Raw genomic sequence first — 22427 nt, 5'->3', positions numbered from 1 at the left:
GGTGCAGGCTTCTACCCTGGGGGTGTTTAAGGGGAGGTTAGATGAACACCTTGCTGGGATCATTTGACCCCAGTATTCTTTCCTGCCATTGCAGGGGGTCGGACTAGATGATCTGCTCAGGTCCCTTCCGACCCTACAAACTATGAAACTATGAAACTATTCCCTGTGGAAAGAGAAGGAAGAGTCCCATTCTTCTGGATGGCCTCTGGGTTGAGTGGTGGGTATGTTCCACCTCCTTCCCCCTTTTTTATACTCCTTTCAGTCTTAACTCCTCCACTAGAAGCCTGTGAGGTGCTCTACAGTTTCCACCTAAATATCAGTGGTAGGTTTGTAATGGTTTACGTATGGGGAAGGACTGCAGAGTACTGAGCACGGGACTTCAGCTGTATAGAGAAGTGAGTTCATGATAGTGCTTTTGGCCACTGCATTTAAGTCTTATGGTAGAAACAGACATTACCAAATGAAGCAGATTAGCTTATCCGTTTCAATGACTGAAGCATATGTCACCTGTTGTCCTGCTTGTTGATGCTGCTGGGTGATATCTTTTATTGGACCAACTGTGTAACCCAACCAAAGAAGAAAGACATCATCCACAAGAATTGTTGCCTCTCGCTTATTTCCTGGACCATCATGGGAACAGCATCACTTTAACACTACCAGAAAAAGAAATGTAGTTCTGAACTGCATGAATAGGAGTATTAGGTATTAGATCCAGGATGTAACAGTACTAGTCCACCTGATGCTGGTTAGAGTATGGTGTACAGTTCTTGGCTCCACGTTTTAAGAAGGATGTAGAGAAGTTGGAGAGGGCCCAGAGGCAAGTTACAAAAATGATAAAGGGATTGGAAGACAAGCTGTGTAAGGACAGGTATATTTAGCTAGGTATGTTTAACGTGGAGGAAAGGAAAGTAAGAGAGGACATGACAATACTTTTCAAGTATTTAAGAGGCTGCCATAAAGAAGAGGGAGAAGAATTGTCTTGCAGAGGACACAGCACAAAGAAATGGTTAGAAATTGCAGCAAAGCAGATTTAGATAAGAGCTCAGGAAGAAACTTCGTTACTACTCTAACACTGAGGCCTTCAGGGCCATCAAATCCTGTCTCCAGAATTTTCAGGTATTGGTTTACCCAAGGATTCTTAAAAGTCATCCATGTCAAAATCTTATATGCAACTATGAGGTACAAAACCAGAAAGAACAAGATCCCACAGAAAATCACATATAAAAGGCCAAAGTTATGAGGGCATTACTCTCATAACAGGCAGTTGGTTAATATACTCAGAGAATCCTAGAAAGAGGGCTCTGTTTCATGCTGTAGAGGAAAGAAAAATCCCCACAGTCGTTACAAATTTAAACTTGCATGGAAAAGTCCTTCCTGACCCCATATTTGACAGTTGGTTTAACCAGAAGCAGAACCGGAAGAACCAGGTTCCTGTGAGGTTTCGAAGTGCAGTGGAGCACCAGCACCCCAGTCAGAGCTCCCAGTGTCCAGTGCTTCAGGGGAAAGGAAAAAAGCTAACAAAACCTTAATGAGGGGGAAAAAATCCTTACTGCTATTTGTCCTTGTTGAATTTCATCCTCCAGTTTTACCTCTCCAATTTGTCAAAATCATTTTGAATTATAATCCCATCCTTCTCAGTAAGAGTCACCCTTCCCAGTTTGGTATTGTTTCAAATTTAATAAAAGTTCTCTAAATCTCATTAGCCAACTCACTGAAATAATGTGAATAATACCAGACCCAGGATCCCTGCAGAGGATACCTCCTTCCAATATACTTTTTTAGTATATTTTTCCAGTCAGGTGTGTACCTGCCTTACAGTAGCTTCCTGGTGGCCAGATTTTCTTAGTCTGTGTAAGAGGATGCTGTGTAAGACAGTGTCAAAAGCCTTAGTAAAGGCAAGGTGTATCACATTTACCCATTCTCCCCTATTCAAAAGGCCTAATAACCCAGCATAAAAGGATATTACCTTGGTTTGACATGGCTTATTCTTAACAAATCCCTGTCAGCTGGTTACCTCTTCTAGGTGCTTACAAACAGGTTTTGACCATTTGTTCCAGTATCTTTCCAGGTCCATAATTCTATGCATTCTCCTTTTTCAAGATGGGCATTGTGTTTGCCCTTTTGCAGGTTCTCAAAAATAATTTTCAATGACTCTTAAGGAACTCACTAAAGCAAGATAAATACTCTGGGGTGGAGTTCGTCAGGCCCAGCTGAGTTGGAAACATCTATTTTTTTCTATGTGGTATCTAACTTGTCCCTTTTTTAAGATGATGTTTGACCTACATAGAATCCTTGCCTCCATAAAAATGCAATGATTATTCTAAAAGGTAGAAATGTAGCAAGATCTTTACACTTTATCTTAAAAGGAAGAGCAAAGATAAAGCTGCTTTAAAATTGCATTGTTTGCAAGATCAAACATTGAAATTTTCAATTTGTCTTTGTAGCCTTTGTCCAGAAGCCTGCATTATGATAACTACCATGATATCCGTTTTACACTTTTTCCCTGATGGGGAGGTCAGCCAGGTTAGAAGCCAGAACCTACAGATGCGCCGCATAGACTCCTTTCACCTGAATCTAAAGAGCAATGCATTCCTTTCTACCTCTACCTTTTTGTTCTGCCTGATATACAATTACAGGGTTGCTAAATGCTTGTCAGCTAATGAATAGGTCTGTATGGAGACTTGCTAAAAGAGGCTGCCTGGGAGAAAGGAGGCATTTGAAGCTGACACTGTAGAGAGAAGAAAACTTGACAAAGGCCAAAGAGCATAACTGGAACTGAACAGGAGAGGGAAGTTTATGTATTCATGATTATATAATGTTTGGAGGGGATGCAGGCCTAAGCGACAAGTAAAAAAAAATAAACTGGTGAGAATTGTATATGTGGGTGGGAGGTATATCAGAGCACAAAACTGACTATGGGTTTAAAGGCTAAATGAGGAGAAACTTGGTTTTGAGCAACACAGATAATTAGAAATGAGGAAACAGTTGCAAGTTAAATCCTGAAATGGTTATTTCTTTCCTCTCCCAAAGCTGAATTCTGTCCCTTCCCCTTGTTCTCCACTGTATCTACAAAAGCAAGGAGAGCAGCTTCCCCTACCAGCAAAGTGAAATCACAGGCCTATTTCGGTTTCAAGACTTTGAAGAGGAAAATAGTAGCTGAAATGAAAACAGCAGTAAGGAAAGGGAAACTTTGCACTTACTAAAAATAAATGAACACCACCTCTTGAGATTTGGTTATTACATCTGTCCAAAGTTTGGAATTCCAGACATCAGGGTTGTGAGGTCACCCAAAGGTTACTTTTCTCCCAGTCAAGAACAAACATAACGCAATTGCACACCACCATCTTTTCCCAACCCACTTGAAGAATTGCCAAAAATGCACTTGGATGTGTCCCCAAGTGACGCAAAATTCTATTATTAAACACAGAGAGAATATACCATCAGTCACTTAGCACAGCAGGAAACCATTAACATCAAAAGGGGTGGAGTAGAGAGGATTTTTATGCTGCCAACTGCTCTCATAAACTTAATGCTAAGTGAAAGACTGTAATTGATTTATATGTGTTCTTTATCTCATGTGGGAGGCTAATATATTTCTTCAGATCAACAATGCTGCTGCAGAATTAGGTAAATAGAATATGGCAGAAAACCAGAATCTAAAAGAAACCCTCCAGTTTTGCTTCTGAGCCATATTCTGTAATTTCACAGTTGAAATATTACATGCATTTACAAATTCTTTTTTTAGAAGAATTGATAAACTCTAACTGAATTTTCCAAATGCTGCAAATCTCTAGTAATATTTTAAATGCTTTACCATATTTAGCTGCAGAAGGCTCTCAGAAAAAGAAAAGTTCATTCCCCTAAAATAACAATCCTGAAGTATAAAGGGCATCAACAAGCAGCAAAAACTGTGACTCAGATTGACTTGGTATTTTATGTAGGAGAATTTTGTAGACTTTGTTTTAAAACTTGTCATTCATTGCACGTTACTCCAGATGTTAGACATACAGATGTATCCCTGGACAACCTAATGTCCTTGACAAACCTAACATTTTGCTGAATGACGACAAAGATTTTGATCCAAGACATTCATCAAGTAACAAAATGCAAGATTTAATTAAGTTGTTCTTTTGTAGACTTTAAATTTAATTTAGAGCAGTTAAGATTGGCTGTGTGATTTGTTTTCTTAAGTCCTTGATTGCTCTCTCAAGTCCATAAGTTTACAGCACTATGAACAACTTTTTAGTCCCTTTTAAAAATAAATCTTTAAAGGGATACTGCCAGGGGTGCATGCAGTAATTTCACGTTTTAGCTTATTCTTTTTCATTCATCCAGTTTTTAACCTCAGTATAACCTTCATTATTCTGGAGAAGGTTTGTCCACCACTCTAGAATAATACATTTAGAAAACATGAAAGTTAAAACCAGGTCATTTAGTAAGACAGAAGAAGCAGAACATTGTTCCTTACAGGTAACTGAAAATACCTGCTGTGGATGGTTTACACCTTCTGTACATAAATCATATTAGGCCATGGTATATTAACATTAGCCTTAAATGTATAATGTAAATGATATCATATATGATATAATCTTAAAAGTATCATATAAATGTTAATGTACATTATAGTATTAAACCATTTTGGGTTTTTTCAGTATATAATAAAATACAATGGATGTTTAAAATATTATTACCTGCATCCACCATTGCCAGTGAAACTGGACTTTTGCTCTCCTTCAGTCTCTAGTAGGGTGCCCATTAGTCCGTTTATTATGGACCAACCTGGTTTTATACCAGACTGTCCTGTTTTTAAATGACCCTTTTTAAAACCTTTTGTCATTTCTAAATGAGGAACTGACTGCAATAGTCTTGTTTTTCAGTTCATTGCTGGAAATACATATCAGTCATTTGTCCTCATGATTCTATTGGCTGTGCCTAGAGGTAGAGCAGTGTACAGCCAGGAGGAGCAAGGTTCCCAGCCAAGGAGGGGGAGAACCTTTTTGTGGTGGCCCTGCCCTTGCTGCTGATTGGCTGAAGAGGCAGTGGTCCCACCTTGCACTGCTGAGTGGCTAAGGGGCCCACCTCTCACCAGTGGGACATCTTATATTTTGGGATGCATGAGTGGCCACCCTAGTCCGTATTGAGGCCAGTGTGACGAGACAGTTCTGCCTATAAATTCATCATGGGGGCGCAGAAGGAAATTGGTGAGGCTCTGCTCACCAAGGCGCCCCTGGGGGTTACAAGAAATAATGGCCATAAGCTACCAGAGAGCAGATTTAGACTGGACATTAGGAAGAACTTCTTCACAGTTAGAGTAGCCAAAATCTGGAATGGGCTCCCAAGGGAGGTGGTGCTCTCCCCTACCCTGGGGATCTTCAGGAGGAGGTTAGATAGGCATCTGGCTGGGGTCATCTGAATCCAGCACTCTTTCCTGCCTATGCAGGGGGTTGGACTGGATAATCTATTGAGGTCCCTTCCAACCCTAACATCTATGAATCTATATATATATAAAAGCCTTAGTCTGTCTGTCTGTAACGCTCTATCTGCACTCTGATTGGTTGTTTTGGCAGCCAGTCAGAGTGCTTCAGTAGCATTCAGCACACTGCCATGGCAGCAGGGACAGAGGGGATGCAGCTGGGGGCAAGGTCAGCGGTGCTGGCCCCACCCCCTGGCCCTGCTCCTTGGAGACAATGGCAGCAACGGCATGAGGGGGGTGGCCGGGCTTTGACCCGCTGCAGTGGGGAATGGCTGGGGGAGTGAAAATGGGGTCAGACCTGCTGTGGGGGGGGGTGTGAGAGAGGAGGAACAGTGTTGGATCCGCCATGGCAGGGGGATGGGATAGGGTTGGGTCTGCTGAGGGGGAGGGGAACAGTGTCAGCCACCACAGCAGAGGAGATGGGACAGGGTAGGGCCCGCAGCGGTGGTGGGGAGAGCAGGGTTGGAGCTGCTGCAGCAGGAGGAAGTGGCAGTGGGGAGTGGCCCCGGACCTGAATGGCCAGGGGGAGTGGACCCGGACCTGAACGGCCAGGGGGAATGGGATAAGCTTGTATAATATGACTTGAGTACTAAGTTCTGCTTTCTGTTTACAGAGTAATGTAGTCTTGTTGCTGGATACAAACAATGGGACCATTCGTCGACTTTTATTCTCACCAGACGCTGAAGAAGCTCCTAAGAGAATGTCCTGGTGGGGCAACAAGGAAGAACTGGTGAGAAAGAGCATCTTTCCGGTGAACTATGCTCAACTTGCCATGCTGCTCAAAGCTGTTAAAACGTGATAGCAGGATATTTTCTGTTATAGCCTCTCTTGATCCACCAACTAACATTTATCACTTTATTTTCATTCTTAGTTTTGTGCAAACCTAACATATCATTATTTATGGAATACAAGTACAGTAAATAAGAGATGTTTCTAGGAATACATAGTTCTTTACAAAAAATATTTCAAATGTAAATCAAGAAGGAAGAGGCTGTTTCAAATAACAGAAGTTTGGAGGGGTCTGTTGAGTCACAAATAGAGTGAGCTGTTATTTACCCCTTTAGCCAAGATCAAGTGAAGTAATTACTTTTTCTACCCAAATCCAGGACAACTTCAAATTTAAGATGACCCCCCCCCCCCCAAATTTAGTTTCTGTACATTTAAAATTAGAATCTAATAATTGGAGGGTCATCTTAAATTTGTTCCCCCCCAAATGTTGTAGGGTGGCGCATAGAGGGGACAGGTAGGAAGGCAAATCAAGCAACCTGACCTCTGCCTCTGGCTTCCTGCCACCTGTCCTCCCCACCACTTGCCCTGCATGAACCCTCAACAGGTGCTGCCAGCTTCCCTTCCCGCTATGTCTGTGCTCCCACACCTGCCTACACCTGCTGGCACCTGCTCCCCCAGCTGCTTGCCCCTCTCCCACACTTGGCTTCCCCTGCTACCTACCTTCCCCCCCCACTACCTCCTGCCATCACTTACTTTCCATTACAGAGGGTAAATGCCAGCAGGATGCAAAGGCAGTAGGGGGAGGCAGGGGAACAGAGGTGCCAAGGGGAGGTAATGAGAAGTAAGTGGGACAGGGACCTGCATAGCAGAGGTGTGGGGTAGAGATGGCATGGGGAAGATGGCAGGGGGCAGCAGCTGCAGCTTCAACCCCAAGTCTGGGCCAGGGCCACAGTCATAGTTGCAGCTATAGCAGTCACCTGCCCTTATATTTAAATCCAAGACAAGGGGTTTTTCCCACGTGTTGAATGGAGAAAAAAAAACCTTTACCTTGGATTCAAGTAACTATGATATATGACTCTGGACTTGGTGGGTAGATGCCCGAAGATAAAATTAATAGGGTAAGATATTTATTTAAAAGAAATGATTTCCATGGGAGCTGCTTATTGTTCTGCGTTCTTGAAAATCAGGCCGCTTGTTTAGGTGCTAAAACATGGATTTGTGGACTACAGATTTAGGTGCTTGTTTTTAATAATGTTGGCCAAGTATATTGTATTCTTCATTGTATATTAAATATATGACAGTGTGCTTGGGTGTGTGTATTGTATATTGCAGTTTAATCAGACAAAAGCATGACTAAACCTAAGGTAGAGGGTAGACCATTGGGACTGATTTAACAAGTTGTAATTGTTCTTTGATTAACTGTTTCAGAGCAGTCACAAAATGTGCAGAGAGTTTTCACATAAAAACTGGCTGGTGTTCTACAAAGAAGGAGGGTAAGAATTAATGCTGTCTGTTTTTACTTAAAAATAAAATCTGGTCATGTGCATTCTCTGCCTAATTTTTATTTTCTTGATCTGTATTTCACAGAAACCATCTTACTGTGCTGGATGTACTGGAGGGTCAGACTCATACCATCTCACTACCTATCAATCTCAAATCTGTTTTCCTAGTGGCTGAAGATCGTTGGCTTGTGGTGGAAAGCAATACAAATCAGTTAGTTAAATATAGTTTATTTCCATTAATAACATTGAGTGTTTGTATTACAGGAGTCTCTAATATCATTGGTCATGGGCCAGGATCCCATTGTGCTATAACAGTGTCCAAACACATATCAAATGGAAATATTCAGTAGTATTTGTAGCTTCATATCAGTATTTGTGGGCACAGATGCCTAATGTGCACATAGGAATTACTTACTGGCTTGAATGAATGGTTAGACATGCAGGCTGGGTACAGACATTCAAAAAGCCCAACACAAAATCAAGTAAAATTATGCAGTTTTCTGTAAGTGGTACAGCTTAGATCAGTAGCAAACAGAACACACATTTGCCCTTTGGTGAGGGGTGCAAATCTTAGACTGGGTTGCATCGTTTTTAAACCAGTCTACATGTGCTGAACTTCTGTTCATATACAAGCAGAGACCTGTTTTGGGTGCCAAACTTCTGTTCTGTCATGGTTATAGACTAGTTTCTGATCACTTATACCAGTAAAAGTGTAATATCTGTACCTGGCTGCAAAGTCCAGGTGATTAATTGTGCAGATTTACCCATACACAAAGAGCACTTATGTGTCTAGAGTCGAGAATTTGTAAGATGAGCCTACATTAAATGAGCCTCTGAAAGTATACACCAAATGTATCTAAGTCCACAGGGTTACTTGTTTTACATAGCTGGTGTTTATATTTGCATAAATTAATTTAATTAAAATATTAGCGTGTGCAATTTTGAAAATGTAGTTAATTGATCTAGTTTCCAAGTTGCTTGACTTCACAGGCTAATGGAACAAATAATACTCTACTTTATCATTTTTATTTTATTTTCTCTCAGAGTAAATAAAAGTGTATAAATAGTAACCAAAGGCAAATCTACCTCTGGCCACTTTAATCACAGGTGCGTGCTGGGGCTTATTTAATTTTTAGCAAAGCCACATTGATAATGCAGACACGTACATGTAGTTCCACTATTTATGAAAGGGAACTAAAGATTTTCATCTGCGGTTGCACCATTTTTAATAATGAATTACTATAAGTCGATATTATTTACAGGAAATTTCTTTTAACCAAGCAAGTGCATATGGAATCTGAAGAGAGTGGAGTTTGTCAGTTGCATGTGTTGAGTGACGAACCAGTTGACACAGGATTTGGTTTAACAGCAGGTACTAAATGCAAATCTGCATCTTTTTTTTTAATCGTATCTGCGTTTGCACCTGTACAAACAAGACTTTTTAATTTTAGAAGTCTGGGTAATTTCACGCTTGACTTTTTCTTCTGTAGCATGAGATTTGTAACATGTTTTACAAAAGCTGGCAAGTTCCAAATATGAACTTAGAATTTTGAGTAAAACATCTCAGAAATGTTGAGATCTATACAGATAGGCAGGCAGTCAGATATAACGTGGGAACTTGTAGCAATGCCTGACACTATCTTACAAACCATTCTTCAAACCTTTTCTTTGAGGTCTCAACTTTGATTGTTTGCAGCAAGCTGTGGTTCCTTCAAGAGAGGTGTAGGACTCCAGGGTGTCACCAGTGTTCCCAGGCTGGACTCTCCTCATATTGTTATTTGTCTATACAGGCATACCTCGGAGATATTGCGGGTTCGGTTCCAGACCACCGCAATAAAGTGAATATCGCAATAAAGTGAGTCACACGAATTTTTTGGTTTCCCAGTGCATATAAAAGTTATGTTTACACTATACTATAGTCTATTAAGTGTGCAATAGCATTATGTCTAAAAAAAACAATGTACATACCTTAATTAAAAAATACTTTATTGCTAAAAAATGCTAACCAATGGAAAAATGGTGCCGATAGACTTGCTCGACGCAGGGTTGCCACAAACCTTCAATTTGTAAAAAACGCAATATCTGCAAAGCGCAATAAAACGAGGTATGCCTGTATTTGTGCTACTCAGGGGTTAAGTCACATCAGGCTCCCTCTTTTTGGATGGCCTTCCCCTAACCACCTCATTGTTACAAGAAAGACACTGCAGGTTTTGCTTCTGTGTGACAAAAAGCTTGGCCAAGCCTATTGTCTACAAATAAGCCTAGACACTAATACCTAGGACCATGTGCCTGCTGTGTCATTTCCAGGCATGGTACAGGAAGAATATAACCTGTAAGTCCAGTACAAAGGACCACATTTTCCCAAAGCCAAGATGACTTTGAATTTAAGACGACTCTCCTATTATGCGATTCTATACATGGACAATTACAACAAATTTATAATTTTCCATTAGTATAGAATCTGATTATTAAATCATATTAAATTCCACCACCACCACCCCCATTGCTGTGGTGGGAAAAACAGCAGGAGGGGTAAGGGACCAAACCCCCACCCCTTGCCCCTCCTATCTCTCTCCCAGCCTGCCATTTGCCCTCCTGCAGTGTCTGCCCCTTGTTCTTCAGCCCTGGCTTTGGTCCTGGGCCTGGGGGCCAAGCTGGAGCTGAGCTACTGCCATATCTGGCTTGGTACTCAAATCTAAGACAAAGCTTTTTTTCCCCATGTTGATTGGGTCTTAGATTTAGGTATTGTGTTCCCAGACCCCTTTTTATACATTAATCAAAGCAACTTTAAGTTTGTGTTATACAAAACCTAGTTCTCACCAATTACTGAACTATCTTCAGGTGGCATCATCCACATCCTGCATTTCATCAGTCAGTGCAACTTTCCTCCCAGATAGGGACACCTTTTTCTCAGGTCACGCTGATCTTTGTTTTGGTGTTCTCTTCTGGTCTTATCAATTCATTGTCTATCTATTTGTCTTTAAAACGAACAGGCTACTTTTCCAGCATTTCTGAAGTTTATGGTATGTCTAATTTCATATCTATTGGGGCCTACTTCAGTTTAAGCTGTTAGCAGGGCCTACGTGTGATTTGTATAAGAACTAATCAGTCATTATAGTAATCCATACTCCAATGAGGCCTACAAGAGGGAATCCAGTAGAACTAAAAGTTAGGGGCTAGAAGGGACCTCACAAGATCATCAGGTCCAGCCCCCCTGTTCTAAGGCAGGAAAGACTGCTGAGATGAGATGACACCAGCAAACTGTGCATCCAATCATCTTTTGAAGATCTCTAGGGAAGGTGCCTGTACCACCTTTGGGGGGAGTCTGTTCCATACTTTGGACACATGAACTGTAAAGAAGTTTTTCCTTATGTCTAATCTGAAGCAATCTTCTATCAGTTTATGACCATTATTCCTAGTCTTCCATTAGGGTGCCTTGGTGAACAGTTGTTCTCCTAGCCCTGATTTTCTCCCCTTACATACTTAAAGGCTGCCACCAAGTCCACCCCCCACCATGTCCTTCAGCCTCTTCTTGTATGGTCTGTTCTCCAGACCTCTAATCATTCTTGTGGCCCTCGTTTGGATTATTCCCAGCTTCTCTATATCCCTCTTGAAATGTGGCACCCGGAACTGGATGCACTACTCCAGCTGTTGCTTCATCAATGCTGAGTAGAGCTGGAGGATGACATCTTGTCATAAATCTTCCTTGTGATGCATCGGTTGATGCATGACAGAGTATTGTTCGCTTTGCTGGATATAGCATCCCACTGGTGGCTCATGTTCCTTTTGTGGTCTAAAGCTAAAAGGTGCTGTTTTATGTCCCAAGTATTCCCATTCAGATATGCCTCAGATGTTAAGTGATAAAAATTGAGTTTCTTTTTCTCACCTGTAGAATGACAATTTTCATAGTTTCCCAGGACTGATGAACATTCCAAGGATAGGTTTGTGCTGCCACGAAAATATCAACAGCAGCAATAACATTGAGAATGATATGGAGTTGCCAAAGCAACTGTAGCAGAGGGAGAAAGGGAATAAGGAAGTGGGATGAGCTCCCACTCTCCTCTTCTTCCAAGTTCATAGCTTCAGCTGTCCGTTTTGACACCCCCCAAGGGTATCAGAAGAGGCCAGACCGCTACCAACCACCTGACTGGAGTGGAGAGAGAGACTGAACCAGCTTTTCCAGTCACCAACCAGAAACAAAATAGGGTGTCCAGAGCTGCTACTCATTCTTGGTGTAATACCTGTGGCAGGAGCTCTCCTACCTTGGAGAGCGGGGGTGCAAGAGTCCTGGACCAAACTGAGTGTCACATGTGTGGGATGGGCCCAAACTGAGTGTCACACATGTGGGATGGCCTTGCGTCCACTAATCAGAGCCCCAGCACATCATATGCCTCCGGCAGTCTGTCCTCCCCTTTGGTAAAAAATGTTTCTTCTGCAGGCAGATAATATTAGTTCAAGCACCAGTGTATGCTACTCTGTTGACAGTTCCAGACTGAAACCTTGCCGGTAATACTTGACTATGTAGGAGGCTGTTACTGTTGCACATGTGGAAGCTGTGTTACAAGAAGATGATTGAGTTTGCAAGGTTAAAAAGTCAAAACTAGGAAATGTCAAATTTATGGTTATCTGTCCAGTGGTAAATTTGCCCTTTAATTATACAGTCATTTACTACCATATTTTAGCACAGAACTCTTTCATGTGGAATGCTTAGTTGCATAAGGGTTCAGAATCCAGATTGTATCAACATTTCTCTTCTTTGCCTACTTAATAACACTTGATGTAAATTTAATATATTCTAGTAAAAAAGCTTTTGCTGCTCATTTTGTTGCTATGGAATTATGACTACAAATAGCAACAACAATAGTAATTGAATAACAATGAACAGTAATAACTGCTTATCCAGATTTGATGCCTGACATTTAATCTCCCCTCTATAGCATCAGAATTGTGTGTGCCACACGCAGTATCAAGTGACCAGCTATCTTCAGAAAATCTAAGTGTGGCTGTGGGACAAAAGATCAGCTCTCCCAACAGAATTCTCTCAGATGAGCATAATTATGCTACCATTGTTGTTGGCTTCCCAGATCTTATGGTAAATACCAGTATTAATGGATTGTAGAAATAATGCTGATAACATTTATTTCATCGCCGGTTAAGATGAATAGTTGTTAATCTGTTGTTAAGAAAGAAGGAGTGAACAAGGATAACATTTGCAGAATGTGCATTCCTAGTTAAGATAATAAAGTTTAAAGGAATATCAGTGGGATCTTTGGAAGGATCCTTGCAATGATAGGAAATTGGGCAACACAAAGGAGGCCAAATACAATCTATAGGCAGACAAGGTTCTTTGGGTGAATAGTTTTCCAACTATTTAAGTTGGTTTAATAAAAGATATCAGATTCAACCAAAGAACCTTGTCTGCCTATGTCCTTAGACCAGCACAGCTACAGCCTACACCCCAGATAATGATAGTTAGAAGGTTCAGTCTTACTAATATGTTTTGATGGGTTTTAAATTAAGTGTAACTACTCAGGATAATGATGTAGGTATCATCATGGACAGTCTAATGTGAGCATTTGCTCAATGTACAGCAATTATTAAAATAGTAATCAAGATTGCTTTAAGAAAAATAATGAAAAATTCCACAGAATAATATCAGAAAATAATGCCATTGCATAAATTGTTGATGTCCCTGTCTATGAAAACTGGATTTCATTTTGGATACCCTATTTCAACTGCCTGGTAGAGTTAAAATGCCTATTGAAAATTTAAAATTGAAAACTAGACATACTTTTTAGCATAGCATATAATATTGTTAACCCATTGAACTTTCTGTTATTGCTCTTCACTTTCTAGCACTGAAGCGAGAGTTTGGATTCCACTATAAATACTTTTTTTTTGCATACAGCACATCTTTTCCCCCAGAATCAGCCCTCCAAGAATTGGAGTGTGCCTATTAAGCAGGGAAGCTGTTTTCGTTGCTGGAGATGCTGTGTATGCCATGTAGTTGCCAAGATGGGTGCCGCTTGCATGTGCCCCAGCAAGCTAACTAGGCAGGGTCCTCTGTTAACCGTCTCGCAGCCTTAGCTAATGGCTGAGCACCGTAACTTGTGCCTGAAGCAGCAAGTGAGCTATTGATAGTATCTTGATACGTCTTGTAATGTGGAAACAATACTATACTTACAGGAAGTTATATAATTAACTACTTACAGTAAAGAACTAGCAGTCTCGCTACTACCCCTTCAAGGGACTGTGGCCTAACCTTCTGAGACATGAGTAAGCAATATACGCTGGGAAGCATATAGTGTCTAGGAAATGTGGCGTTCCAGGAGACGATCTGGGTGAGGCAGCTGGCACCAGGAAGCTGGTACTGTCTCCTGGGTCCTACACTTCCTGCACACTGTATTCCCAGGGGGACTTAGAATTAGAAAGAAACTTCACCCATAGAAGTATTATTCCTAACTTTCCTTCTAAAGAATCTTGATTTAGCCAAAGTAATAGGAAACAAGATGATATGGATCACTGATCTAACCATTCCATGTACCTTTTCATGCAGTATGTTTAGATGCTTTAAAGAATGTAACTATTAACTGACGTATATTTTAGAAAAAGCTGGTATTCTGAAATCTAAAGTGGGTAAATTTCATAAATAAATACGTGTACTTTCAGTTTTATCTGATATGCATTTAAAATGCCATATAATTAGATATTTGCATTTCATATGTATGTTATGCATGTGTTAGTCGTATTTTGAATGTTGGAAAAGATTATATGTAATGAACACCTAATGGCTGCTGATGACTTCAGTTTTTAAATTTCATGCTGAAATATCTGTTTTCATTTATCCCCTTTGTTAAATAATAAGGCTGAGGAAATCATTTTTATTAACCCCATTTTTTAAATTAAACCCATTTTTAAACCCTGTTCCTGGTTGAATGGCCTGTTGACATAAACATACGGTGTTGTGTTTTCACCTTAGTAATGGAAATGCCACTGTTTATAAAATTTGAAGATTCATACCAACCTGAAGTCTTTTTAACAAGGCTTTTTTCTCCTTATCAGGAGAAGCTCCGTTACTGATGATGGTGGCCAACTTTTCTGCCTGTGATGGTGTGACTTGAGAAATATCCACTGTCTTATCTGAAATGAGCTGAAAAGCGGGAGCTCACTGAGAACCTTCATTTAAAGAGGTGTCTGTTTGCTCACTGAAGTCCTGTGTGTGTCTCTCTTGCAGTCTCCCAATGAGGTGTACAGCTGGAGGAGAAACTCTTCTTTGGGCAGCAGGCATGCTTCTTCTTCTGATCCCTTTTACTATGGAGGACTCAGGAAAACTGGAGCTCCCAAACAAGTCAGTTGCCTGGCTTTATTGGCTTCAAATCAGGCAGTCAGAATTTTACCACCTGGAGATGTGCCTTTGAAGGAGATTTACCCAAAAGGTAGGAGATTCACACATTTCTGCTACACCAACTGGAGACAACTTTGATTTAATTTGAGACTGTTCAGGCTGAAAGTTTATAAAGTGCTTTAAAGAATCAGAAGGCAAACACTTGAAATCCTGGCTGGATTTGAGAGAAAATAAGGGAGCTGCACAGACTTTGCTAAGTTTAAGATAAATGGAAGTACTGTGGAATGATCCACAGAATAGGGAAGATACAGGCTGTAGGCACTGAAGCTCATACTGCTATGTCAGTCTTTCTGGCTTTTTTCTTGAGACTGTCCAGAAGTCTGCCAGTCAAAGTTGAATCATGCAGTGAATACCTTTGAAGATATCTAATGCAGATCATTGTCAAAAGGCATTATTAATGCCTTTTGGTATGCCAGCTCTTAGCACCTGTCTAGAGAGGAAGTTATCTCAGACTAAAAGTTCCTTTTTAACTACTGACTACTAATTAATTCCTGACTATTCCCTTTGTAGACACTCATTCTGGAATAAGAATGCCTTATTCAAAATGAGCTTAATCCACTTTTCAGGGATAGTGATCCTGTTTTAAATTTACCTGTTATCTTAATCAGAATAAAGTGCCCTAGATAGACAGAGAAACTTTAGAATAAAAATGTTCAGCAATATCAAGTTACCTAGAAAAAAAGTTCACGGTGTGAAAAAGTTATCTTTTAAAATGTTTAAGTTAAACAAAACACAGTGGTAGCTTAGATGGCTTGCAGCTGTACCACGTCTGAATATGATTCTGTCATATCTCATAAGCTATAAAAGGTCATTCTGGGTCAGTATTGTATAGCTGGTCTCTGAGAGAAAAAGTAGACACTAAAGAAATAGCAGAATAATTCAGAAAGGAAAGGCTTTCTTCTAAGTCAGTATTGAATCAATTTGCTATGCTGGGAGCGATGGGAGATGGTAAGTATATTCTTCCAGGTGAGATCTAAAACAATAGATACATGTAGAGGTTTTTTAAGGTAAAAAGATTTTGTTGTATGCACGTACTGGGTGACACCATATTTTCTTACATACCACACACCTTCAAATAACACATGCTCTTTTCTTTTGGTTGTCAGAATGTAGGAAAAAAGATTTTTTTCAGAATTATGGTTGACTACATATAGAGTAAATCCTTCTGGAAACAAGGTATCCAGGAAGTGTGGCATCCCAGGAGGCACCCTAGGTAAGGTAGCATACTTCTTGGACAAGACAGCAAAAGGCTAGGCTCCAGATCCTTCAGGGACAGTAGCAAAACTGGCATTTCTTTACTATAAATAGATTTTTTTATCTAAATTCTTGTGAATAATAAAATGTTGTTACCACACCACTAGCTTCATGACAATGCTATAGACTGATGCAGCTACTGGCTGCAAGCAGTCACAAGCTACGCTCAGGTGTAGGTATTGCAAATTCCTTAGGTGCTGTGAGAGGATTAACATAACCTTTATCAAACACTAGACTACAGGTGTCAAGTATACTGAGCCCCATAATCCAGCCCTGGGTGCTGCCCTATGGACCCCCTTGCTGTGTTGGATTGGCCCTGTGCTACATGGGATGCTGGATTGGGCTGTGCCCTGGGCTGCACTGCCTGCAGCCCTGCATTGCCTCCAACTCTTCTGCTTTCTGGAGCCACAGAGAAGTGGCAGCCATCTTGGCAATTATTATAGCACAGTGTCTTCTTCCTTCTATTCCTCCCTATTTCTATGCCAGTGAAGAAAAAACAATTTCCCCACTTAAAAGAGGCACCCTGATTTTGAAGAAAACAGTGTATGGTATGCAAGTAAATACGGTACTAGATCATTACAATCACTGGAAAGCGTGAGACATTTTTAACAGAAAAAAGAACATGGCTCCAGTGATCTAAGCAGATTCCAGCATGGAGCATATGTTCTGCCCACTTATGAGATCCCTTTCAGTTAATAATATGGCATTATTAATTTTCTCTCCTGAGCTGATATACTCTGTTGTGCACTGTTGAACAGCCAGCTGCATTTAGGAAGTAGGCAAAGTGTAAATATTTAGTTTATAAAGAGTTTTGGGACCTTTCCAAGTGAAAAGCACTGATTTAAGATCATTGCCAGTGTCTTTTTTTCTCTTCCCAACCCTTATGGACACCTATGAATAGTGATGGAGTAAATTTTAATTGTATCCATCTTAGCTGAACTGCATGTCAGTGAGTAAATTATAGCTGTGAGAAGACTCACAAAATATTTTTTAATTTCAAAAGGTTTTCCATTTTGCATTGGCATGTACCCAAAGAAAAGTGATATTACATGTAAATACCTACCCCACAGGAAAAACACATTATGATATTGTACAAGTGGATACAGTGGTGGCACTGAGAAGATTCGTATTTATATAACTTGTTATAAAAGCAGATAACTATATATACTTGTACATATTTTTTGATTAGTTCTTCAATTTTGTAAGAATTACTAGCTTTTTACAAACTGTTTAGAACACTTTTGTTGTGACCAACTGAACCAGCTCTAATATATGATTAGGTTATTTTAAATTTGCAAATAACATGCTTACCATTCACCTTGTTTAAATTATATGTGAAACAGAAGGTACCTTTTTCATACCATTTATTCTGCAAAATTATGTTGTGTGAAACTGAAGAAATTGTATAGAACAATTATTCAAAGTCAATATAATCTTGGCATTATGCAAAGAAATACTGAAAAATGCTGACATCAGGCCTCTGTGCTGAAATTTTCTGTTATAAAAAGAAATGCATAAAAAAGACTGCTCTAAGTATCAAGCCAAATTAGGGAAACTAGGATTTGGTGTGCAGATTTCCTTTTCCCATCTTCCATGGCAACAGGTTTTGGCATATAGGCTTCTGTTTCTATTAATAAATAGCAAATACTTCAACCAAATACTAATTCAGTACAATTCATTTTGTCAAAGCTGTTCTAGTAACAAGAAGCAAAGAAATGGTTCCCTTTAAAATACATTTTCTTAGTAACTATATTAAGGAAAAACAAAAAAAAAAAGTAAATAGTTTTTCCGAAGACTACCAGCTGGATTCTGTGGTCTCAAGAGAGTAACTTGGAGTATGGGCATGTGACTCCATTACTACAAAGTAATTTACCTTAGATTTTACTCTGTAGTAAATTCATTTTGTAATAAGGAATGGACACATAGCCAACTCTTTCAAGTACCATGGCACTCTTATAGTACGAGCCCACTAAATGGAAGGACGGCCAGATTGTATTGAACAAGTAGATATCCTTTCATTAAACTGAATAGAAGAGTGTAAACACAACTGGTACAACTGTGTACTTATGAGGTACCATTTTCATCACTTTCTGAGGGGTAGCTTTACCCCTGGAGTGACTTACTCCATTATAGAGTTTGTTGTGTATCTTCTTTTGCTTTACTTTGGATTGAAAAACTGTTTATCCCCCAGGAAACATGTCATGTCCAAACGTTTTTGCAAGGGGCTGTGTTTTATTGCAGCAAATAAATATATTCATATATTTATTCTGAAGGCAAAGATAAATTAGTAAAATTACTCAACAGCAAATATGGACTTTGGCTTTTAGCCCATTCCTTATATTAATGTAAAATAACTTACAGTTATATACTCTTGGTTAATGTGGCGTGAAGCACAGCAACCAGAGTGCCGAATAGTACGATATCCATAGAAACATGGAAGTGTAGGGCTAGAAGAGACCTCAGTTATGCAGTCCACACCCCTTATATTGATGTTAGATAATGTATCAACGTGGTCTCTGACAGATTTTTGCCAAACCTGTTGTTAAAAAGCTCCATTGAAGAAGAATCCAAAGCCACCGTTAGGTCGTCTGCATGGTGCTTCACCACCTTTATGATTAAAATTCTTTTCCTTATACACAAATTAACTTTTCTCTGCATCAAATTAAATTGATCTTTTCTTGACCTTTCCCCAAGAGACAAGGAGGATAATTAGTTGCCATACCAAGGTTGTTACAAAGCAACCTTTTTACTTATTGGAAAACTATTATTGTGTCCCCTCACAGTCCCTTTTCTAAACTAAACAAATCCAGTTCCTTCAAGCTTCCCTCCTAACTTAAGTTTTCTAAAGCTCTTATAATTCTTGTTGATCTCAGCTGGACTGTGTCCAGTTTGTCTGCATCCTTCTTAAAATGTCCAGAACTGGACAGAATGCTCCAGCTAAGCTTCATCAGAGCAGAGAGAGAGGAATAATGACCTCCTTTGTCATCATATGGCACTCCTGTTCATTCATACCAGAAGAAGATTTGCCTTTTTTGCAAGAGCATTGCATTCTTGCCAAATATATAATGTATGACCCACTGTAACCCCCAGTTTTTTTCTATAGGTTTGCTTACTAGCCATTATTCTTCATTTTATTTTTATGCATTTATTTTCACTAGGTACAGATTTTTTTTGTTGGCAATTTCAAACCAACTTTCCAACTTACCAGGATCATTTTTGAGTTCTGAGCCTGTCCTCTTTAGGGTTTACAACCACTCCCACCTTGGTGTGATCCAAAAAAGGTTATAAACTAATTGACATTTTTTCCTTTCACTGAGATAAACAGCATGTTCCCAAATACAACAAAAAATATTTGAAATGTTGTTAGAAGCAAACCAGATAGGATTTGTGCTCTGATCCAGCTTGGAATAACCATTGCTATGATGGGAGGTGTCTGTGAGCATGGCCAACAGCTGCAAGGTTAACATGGTAACCATCACTCATTCATATGCCAAGCGAACAAGTAAAACCCTTAACAGTCAAAAGAATGGTGTACAAGAGGGCAGGAAGCTTACCATACCAACACCTCCCACCACAACAGCAGGGTCTCCCATGATAGAGACTGCCTGTACTTCTTATGGCCAGAGCCTCAGGCCCTGCTGCCTTCATTCTGGCTCTTTCTCTCCATGTTTCCCCCTTCTTCCCCTTTGCTCATTGTCCAGGGCTCATGCCCCAGTTGCCCACCCTTGAATACTCTGAGTAGCCTACAAATACACATTTTCCCAGTGTGTTCTTATGTTTTATTCTGTGATTTTTATTCTAGCCTCTATGTGCTCAAACTTTCAATCTTACAAAGAATATACGTTATAAGTATGGTAGCATGCAGTGTCATAGCTAACATATATGTTTGTGTATTCTTTTGCTTTCTGCCACTTTGAACATTAGTACAGTTCTACTGGGCTTTAGTGAATAGACAGAATACAGAGCTCCAGTTAACAAGGAAATGCTTAAGCTCAAGTGTTGTCTTTGGAGCAGAACATTTGGAGTTCTGTCCTACTAATGACAGTGATGTTTTATAGCCACAAAATACAGCATAGTAATATCTCAGCCATTTATTAAAAGTCTGTGCAGCCACAGAATTCTTAGAGGAAAGAACTGAAGTGTTTAATACAAAATACGTTAGGTGACATCTCAAAATTATTGGTAGATACATTAGCCACCTATTTATGGCCGGCTGCTGGGGAAATACAAAAGTAAGTGTTTTGTTGGATGGCTGGGCCTGGCACTAAGAGGAAAAATGATTTAACACAGCACTTGGCACATGCTTAAAATGCACCTAGTGATTTTCAGGATTTTTAAGCTCTCTTTTGAAATGCTTATCACATTCGCTTTGTTAGGTGTAACGTGTGCATTATCTTAATTGACAGGTAAAAGATGTGAGGTAGGGATTGTAATAATGCATTATTAACATTTTTAAAATCAGATTCTGTGCATCGTTTTGACATCCTCTACATAAACATTGTTCCTCGATAATTGTAGCTTTCTAATTTCTCATTATGATAACAATAATACACTTCAGTGCTTGCAATTTGTAATCCTGTTTACTTTGAAATTGTATAATTTTCTGATACATTCTGTACAATGAAATGTTTAATCTGCTAAATACAAATGTAGTAATTATGCATCAATGAAATATTTTCGTTAACATTTTTATTTATTTGCAGATGTCACTCCTCCACCAACAGCTGGGTATATGGAAATAACAGACCTAAACTCAAAAAAACTTAAATACATCCCTATTCCCAGGTATGTGCTTTTCATTATTAAAACAGCTTCAGTCTATTTATTATGCATTATCACTTTAGAAAAGCAAATATTTTATTCTATCTTTTGGCGTGACCATCAGTCCTTGCACCTACCAGATGTGAAAATAATTTTTACTCTGACATGCAGAACTCTTCACGGTCTGTTATAGTATATTTTCTGTTATAGATTGCATTTATATACAAGCTGTTAGCAGGAAAATATTTATTAGTTTATCATTGATATTTTAAAGTTTCCTCTCTCTTTTCCCCTTTTCTTGTGTCCCTTTCTCACCCATTTTTTCTTCATAATCTCTCCTCCTTTTACCTTTCTCCTGTTTGTTCCTTCTATTTTTTCCTTTTAGTGTCTCTCCAGATAAATGATTCTCAACTGGGATGCTGCAGCACCTGGGGTGGGTGCCTTGAGATCCTTTCAATGGTGTGGTAGTGTGTCATATAATACTTGCTCTTCTATGTGTAAAAATATGATTCACAAGAGGAACCTAAGGATTTCAAATAGGAAATTCATAGTGTTAAAGGCATTCTGCCTTGCTTCAGTCTTTCTGAGTTCTTTGCAACAAAATAATAATTTCTCTGTTATTTTCAATAGTAAAAAAATGCGTAAAAGCTAAGAACCAGCAATTTTTTGTGGAGTGCCTTAAGTCTAAAAACATTGAGAATTAACTGCTCTAGAGTAAGGAGTGATTGGATGCTCAGAATTTCTGTCCCTCATCCAACAGAGATCTGGTCAATCATGGAAAAACAACTGGCCTTATTTATCTTTCTGGACAATAACGGTTCCTTACTTCTACTATATTGGGTACTGTTTCATGCCTACGTTAGTGATTATTAGCCATATAAGTATCTAAGAGAGCTTATACGGCCTCTATCACCATACTGCCGTCTTGCCCACATTAATGAATTTCTTCCACAAGTATAGTCAGTTATAAAAAAACATATTTTTCTCCTGAATGTTTGCTGGTGATCATAATTAAAGGTATTTAAAATAAGTCTCCTAGCTTACGCATTCTCTGTAACCATGGAATGGAACATGTTTGAAATGTGATATTTCATAGATTTCATAGATTTCATAGACATCAGGGCTGGAAGGGACCTCGGGAGGTCATTGAGTCCAGCCCCCTGCCCAAAGGGCAGAAAGTCAGCTGGGGTCATAGGATCCCAGCAAGATAAGCATCCAATTTACTCCTGAAGGTGTTCAATGTAGGTGCTTGAACCACCTCCGATGGCAGACTGAAACGGTCTTGCAGGAGTTTGTGACTGTT

The 22427-nt window shown here is 39.6% G+C and overlaps 1 protein-coding gene across 1 annotated transcript in view; it reads left to right on the top strand.

Annotated features, from left to right (window-relative positions):
* Positions 1-22427, top strand: part of VWA8 (von Willebrand factor A domain containing 8) — a 305200-nt gene that overhangs the window by 206333 nt on the left and 76440 nt on the right. The window contains exons 30-36 of the mRNA XM_019528508.1: positions 6087-6203; positions 7631-7695; positions 7790-7915; positions 8967-9076; positions 12642-12796; positions 14939-15140; positions 21067-21148. Of these exons, the coding sequence (XP_019384053.1) occupies positions 6087-6203; positions 7631-7695; positions 7790-7915; positions 8967-9076; positions 12642-12796; positions 14939-15140; positions 21067-21148 (857 nt within the window). The remainder of the gene's footprint in view (positions 1-6086; positions 6204-7630; positions 7696-7789; positions 7916-8966; positions 9077-12641; positions 12797-14938; positions 15141-21066; positions 21149-22427) is intronic.

Source organism: Crocodylus porosus, unplaced genomic scaffold (genome assembly GCF_001723895.1).
Source record: "Crocodylus porosus isolate Cpor-Errol unplaced genomic scaffold, CroPor_comp1, whole genome shotgun sequence".
NCBI lineage: Eukaryota > Metazoa > Chordata > Crocodylia > Crocodylidae > Crocodylus > Crocodylus porosus.
This window is presented reverse-complemented; position numbering and strand designations above follow the sequence as displayed.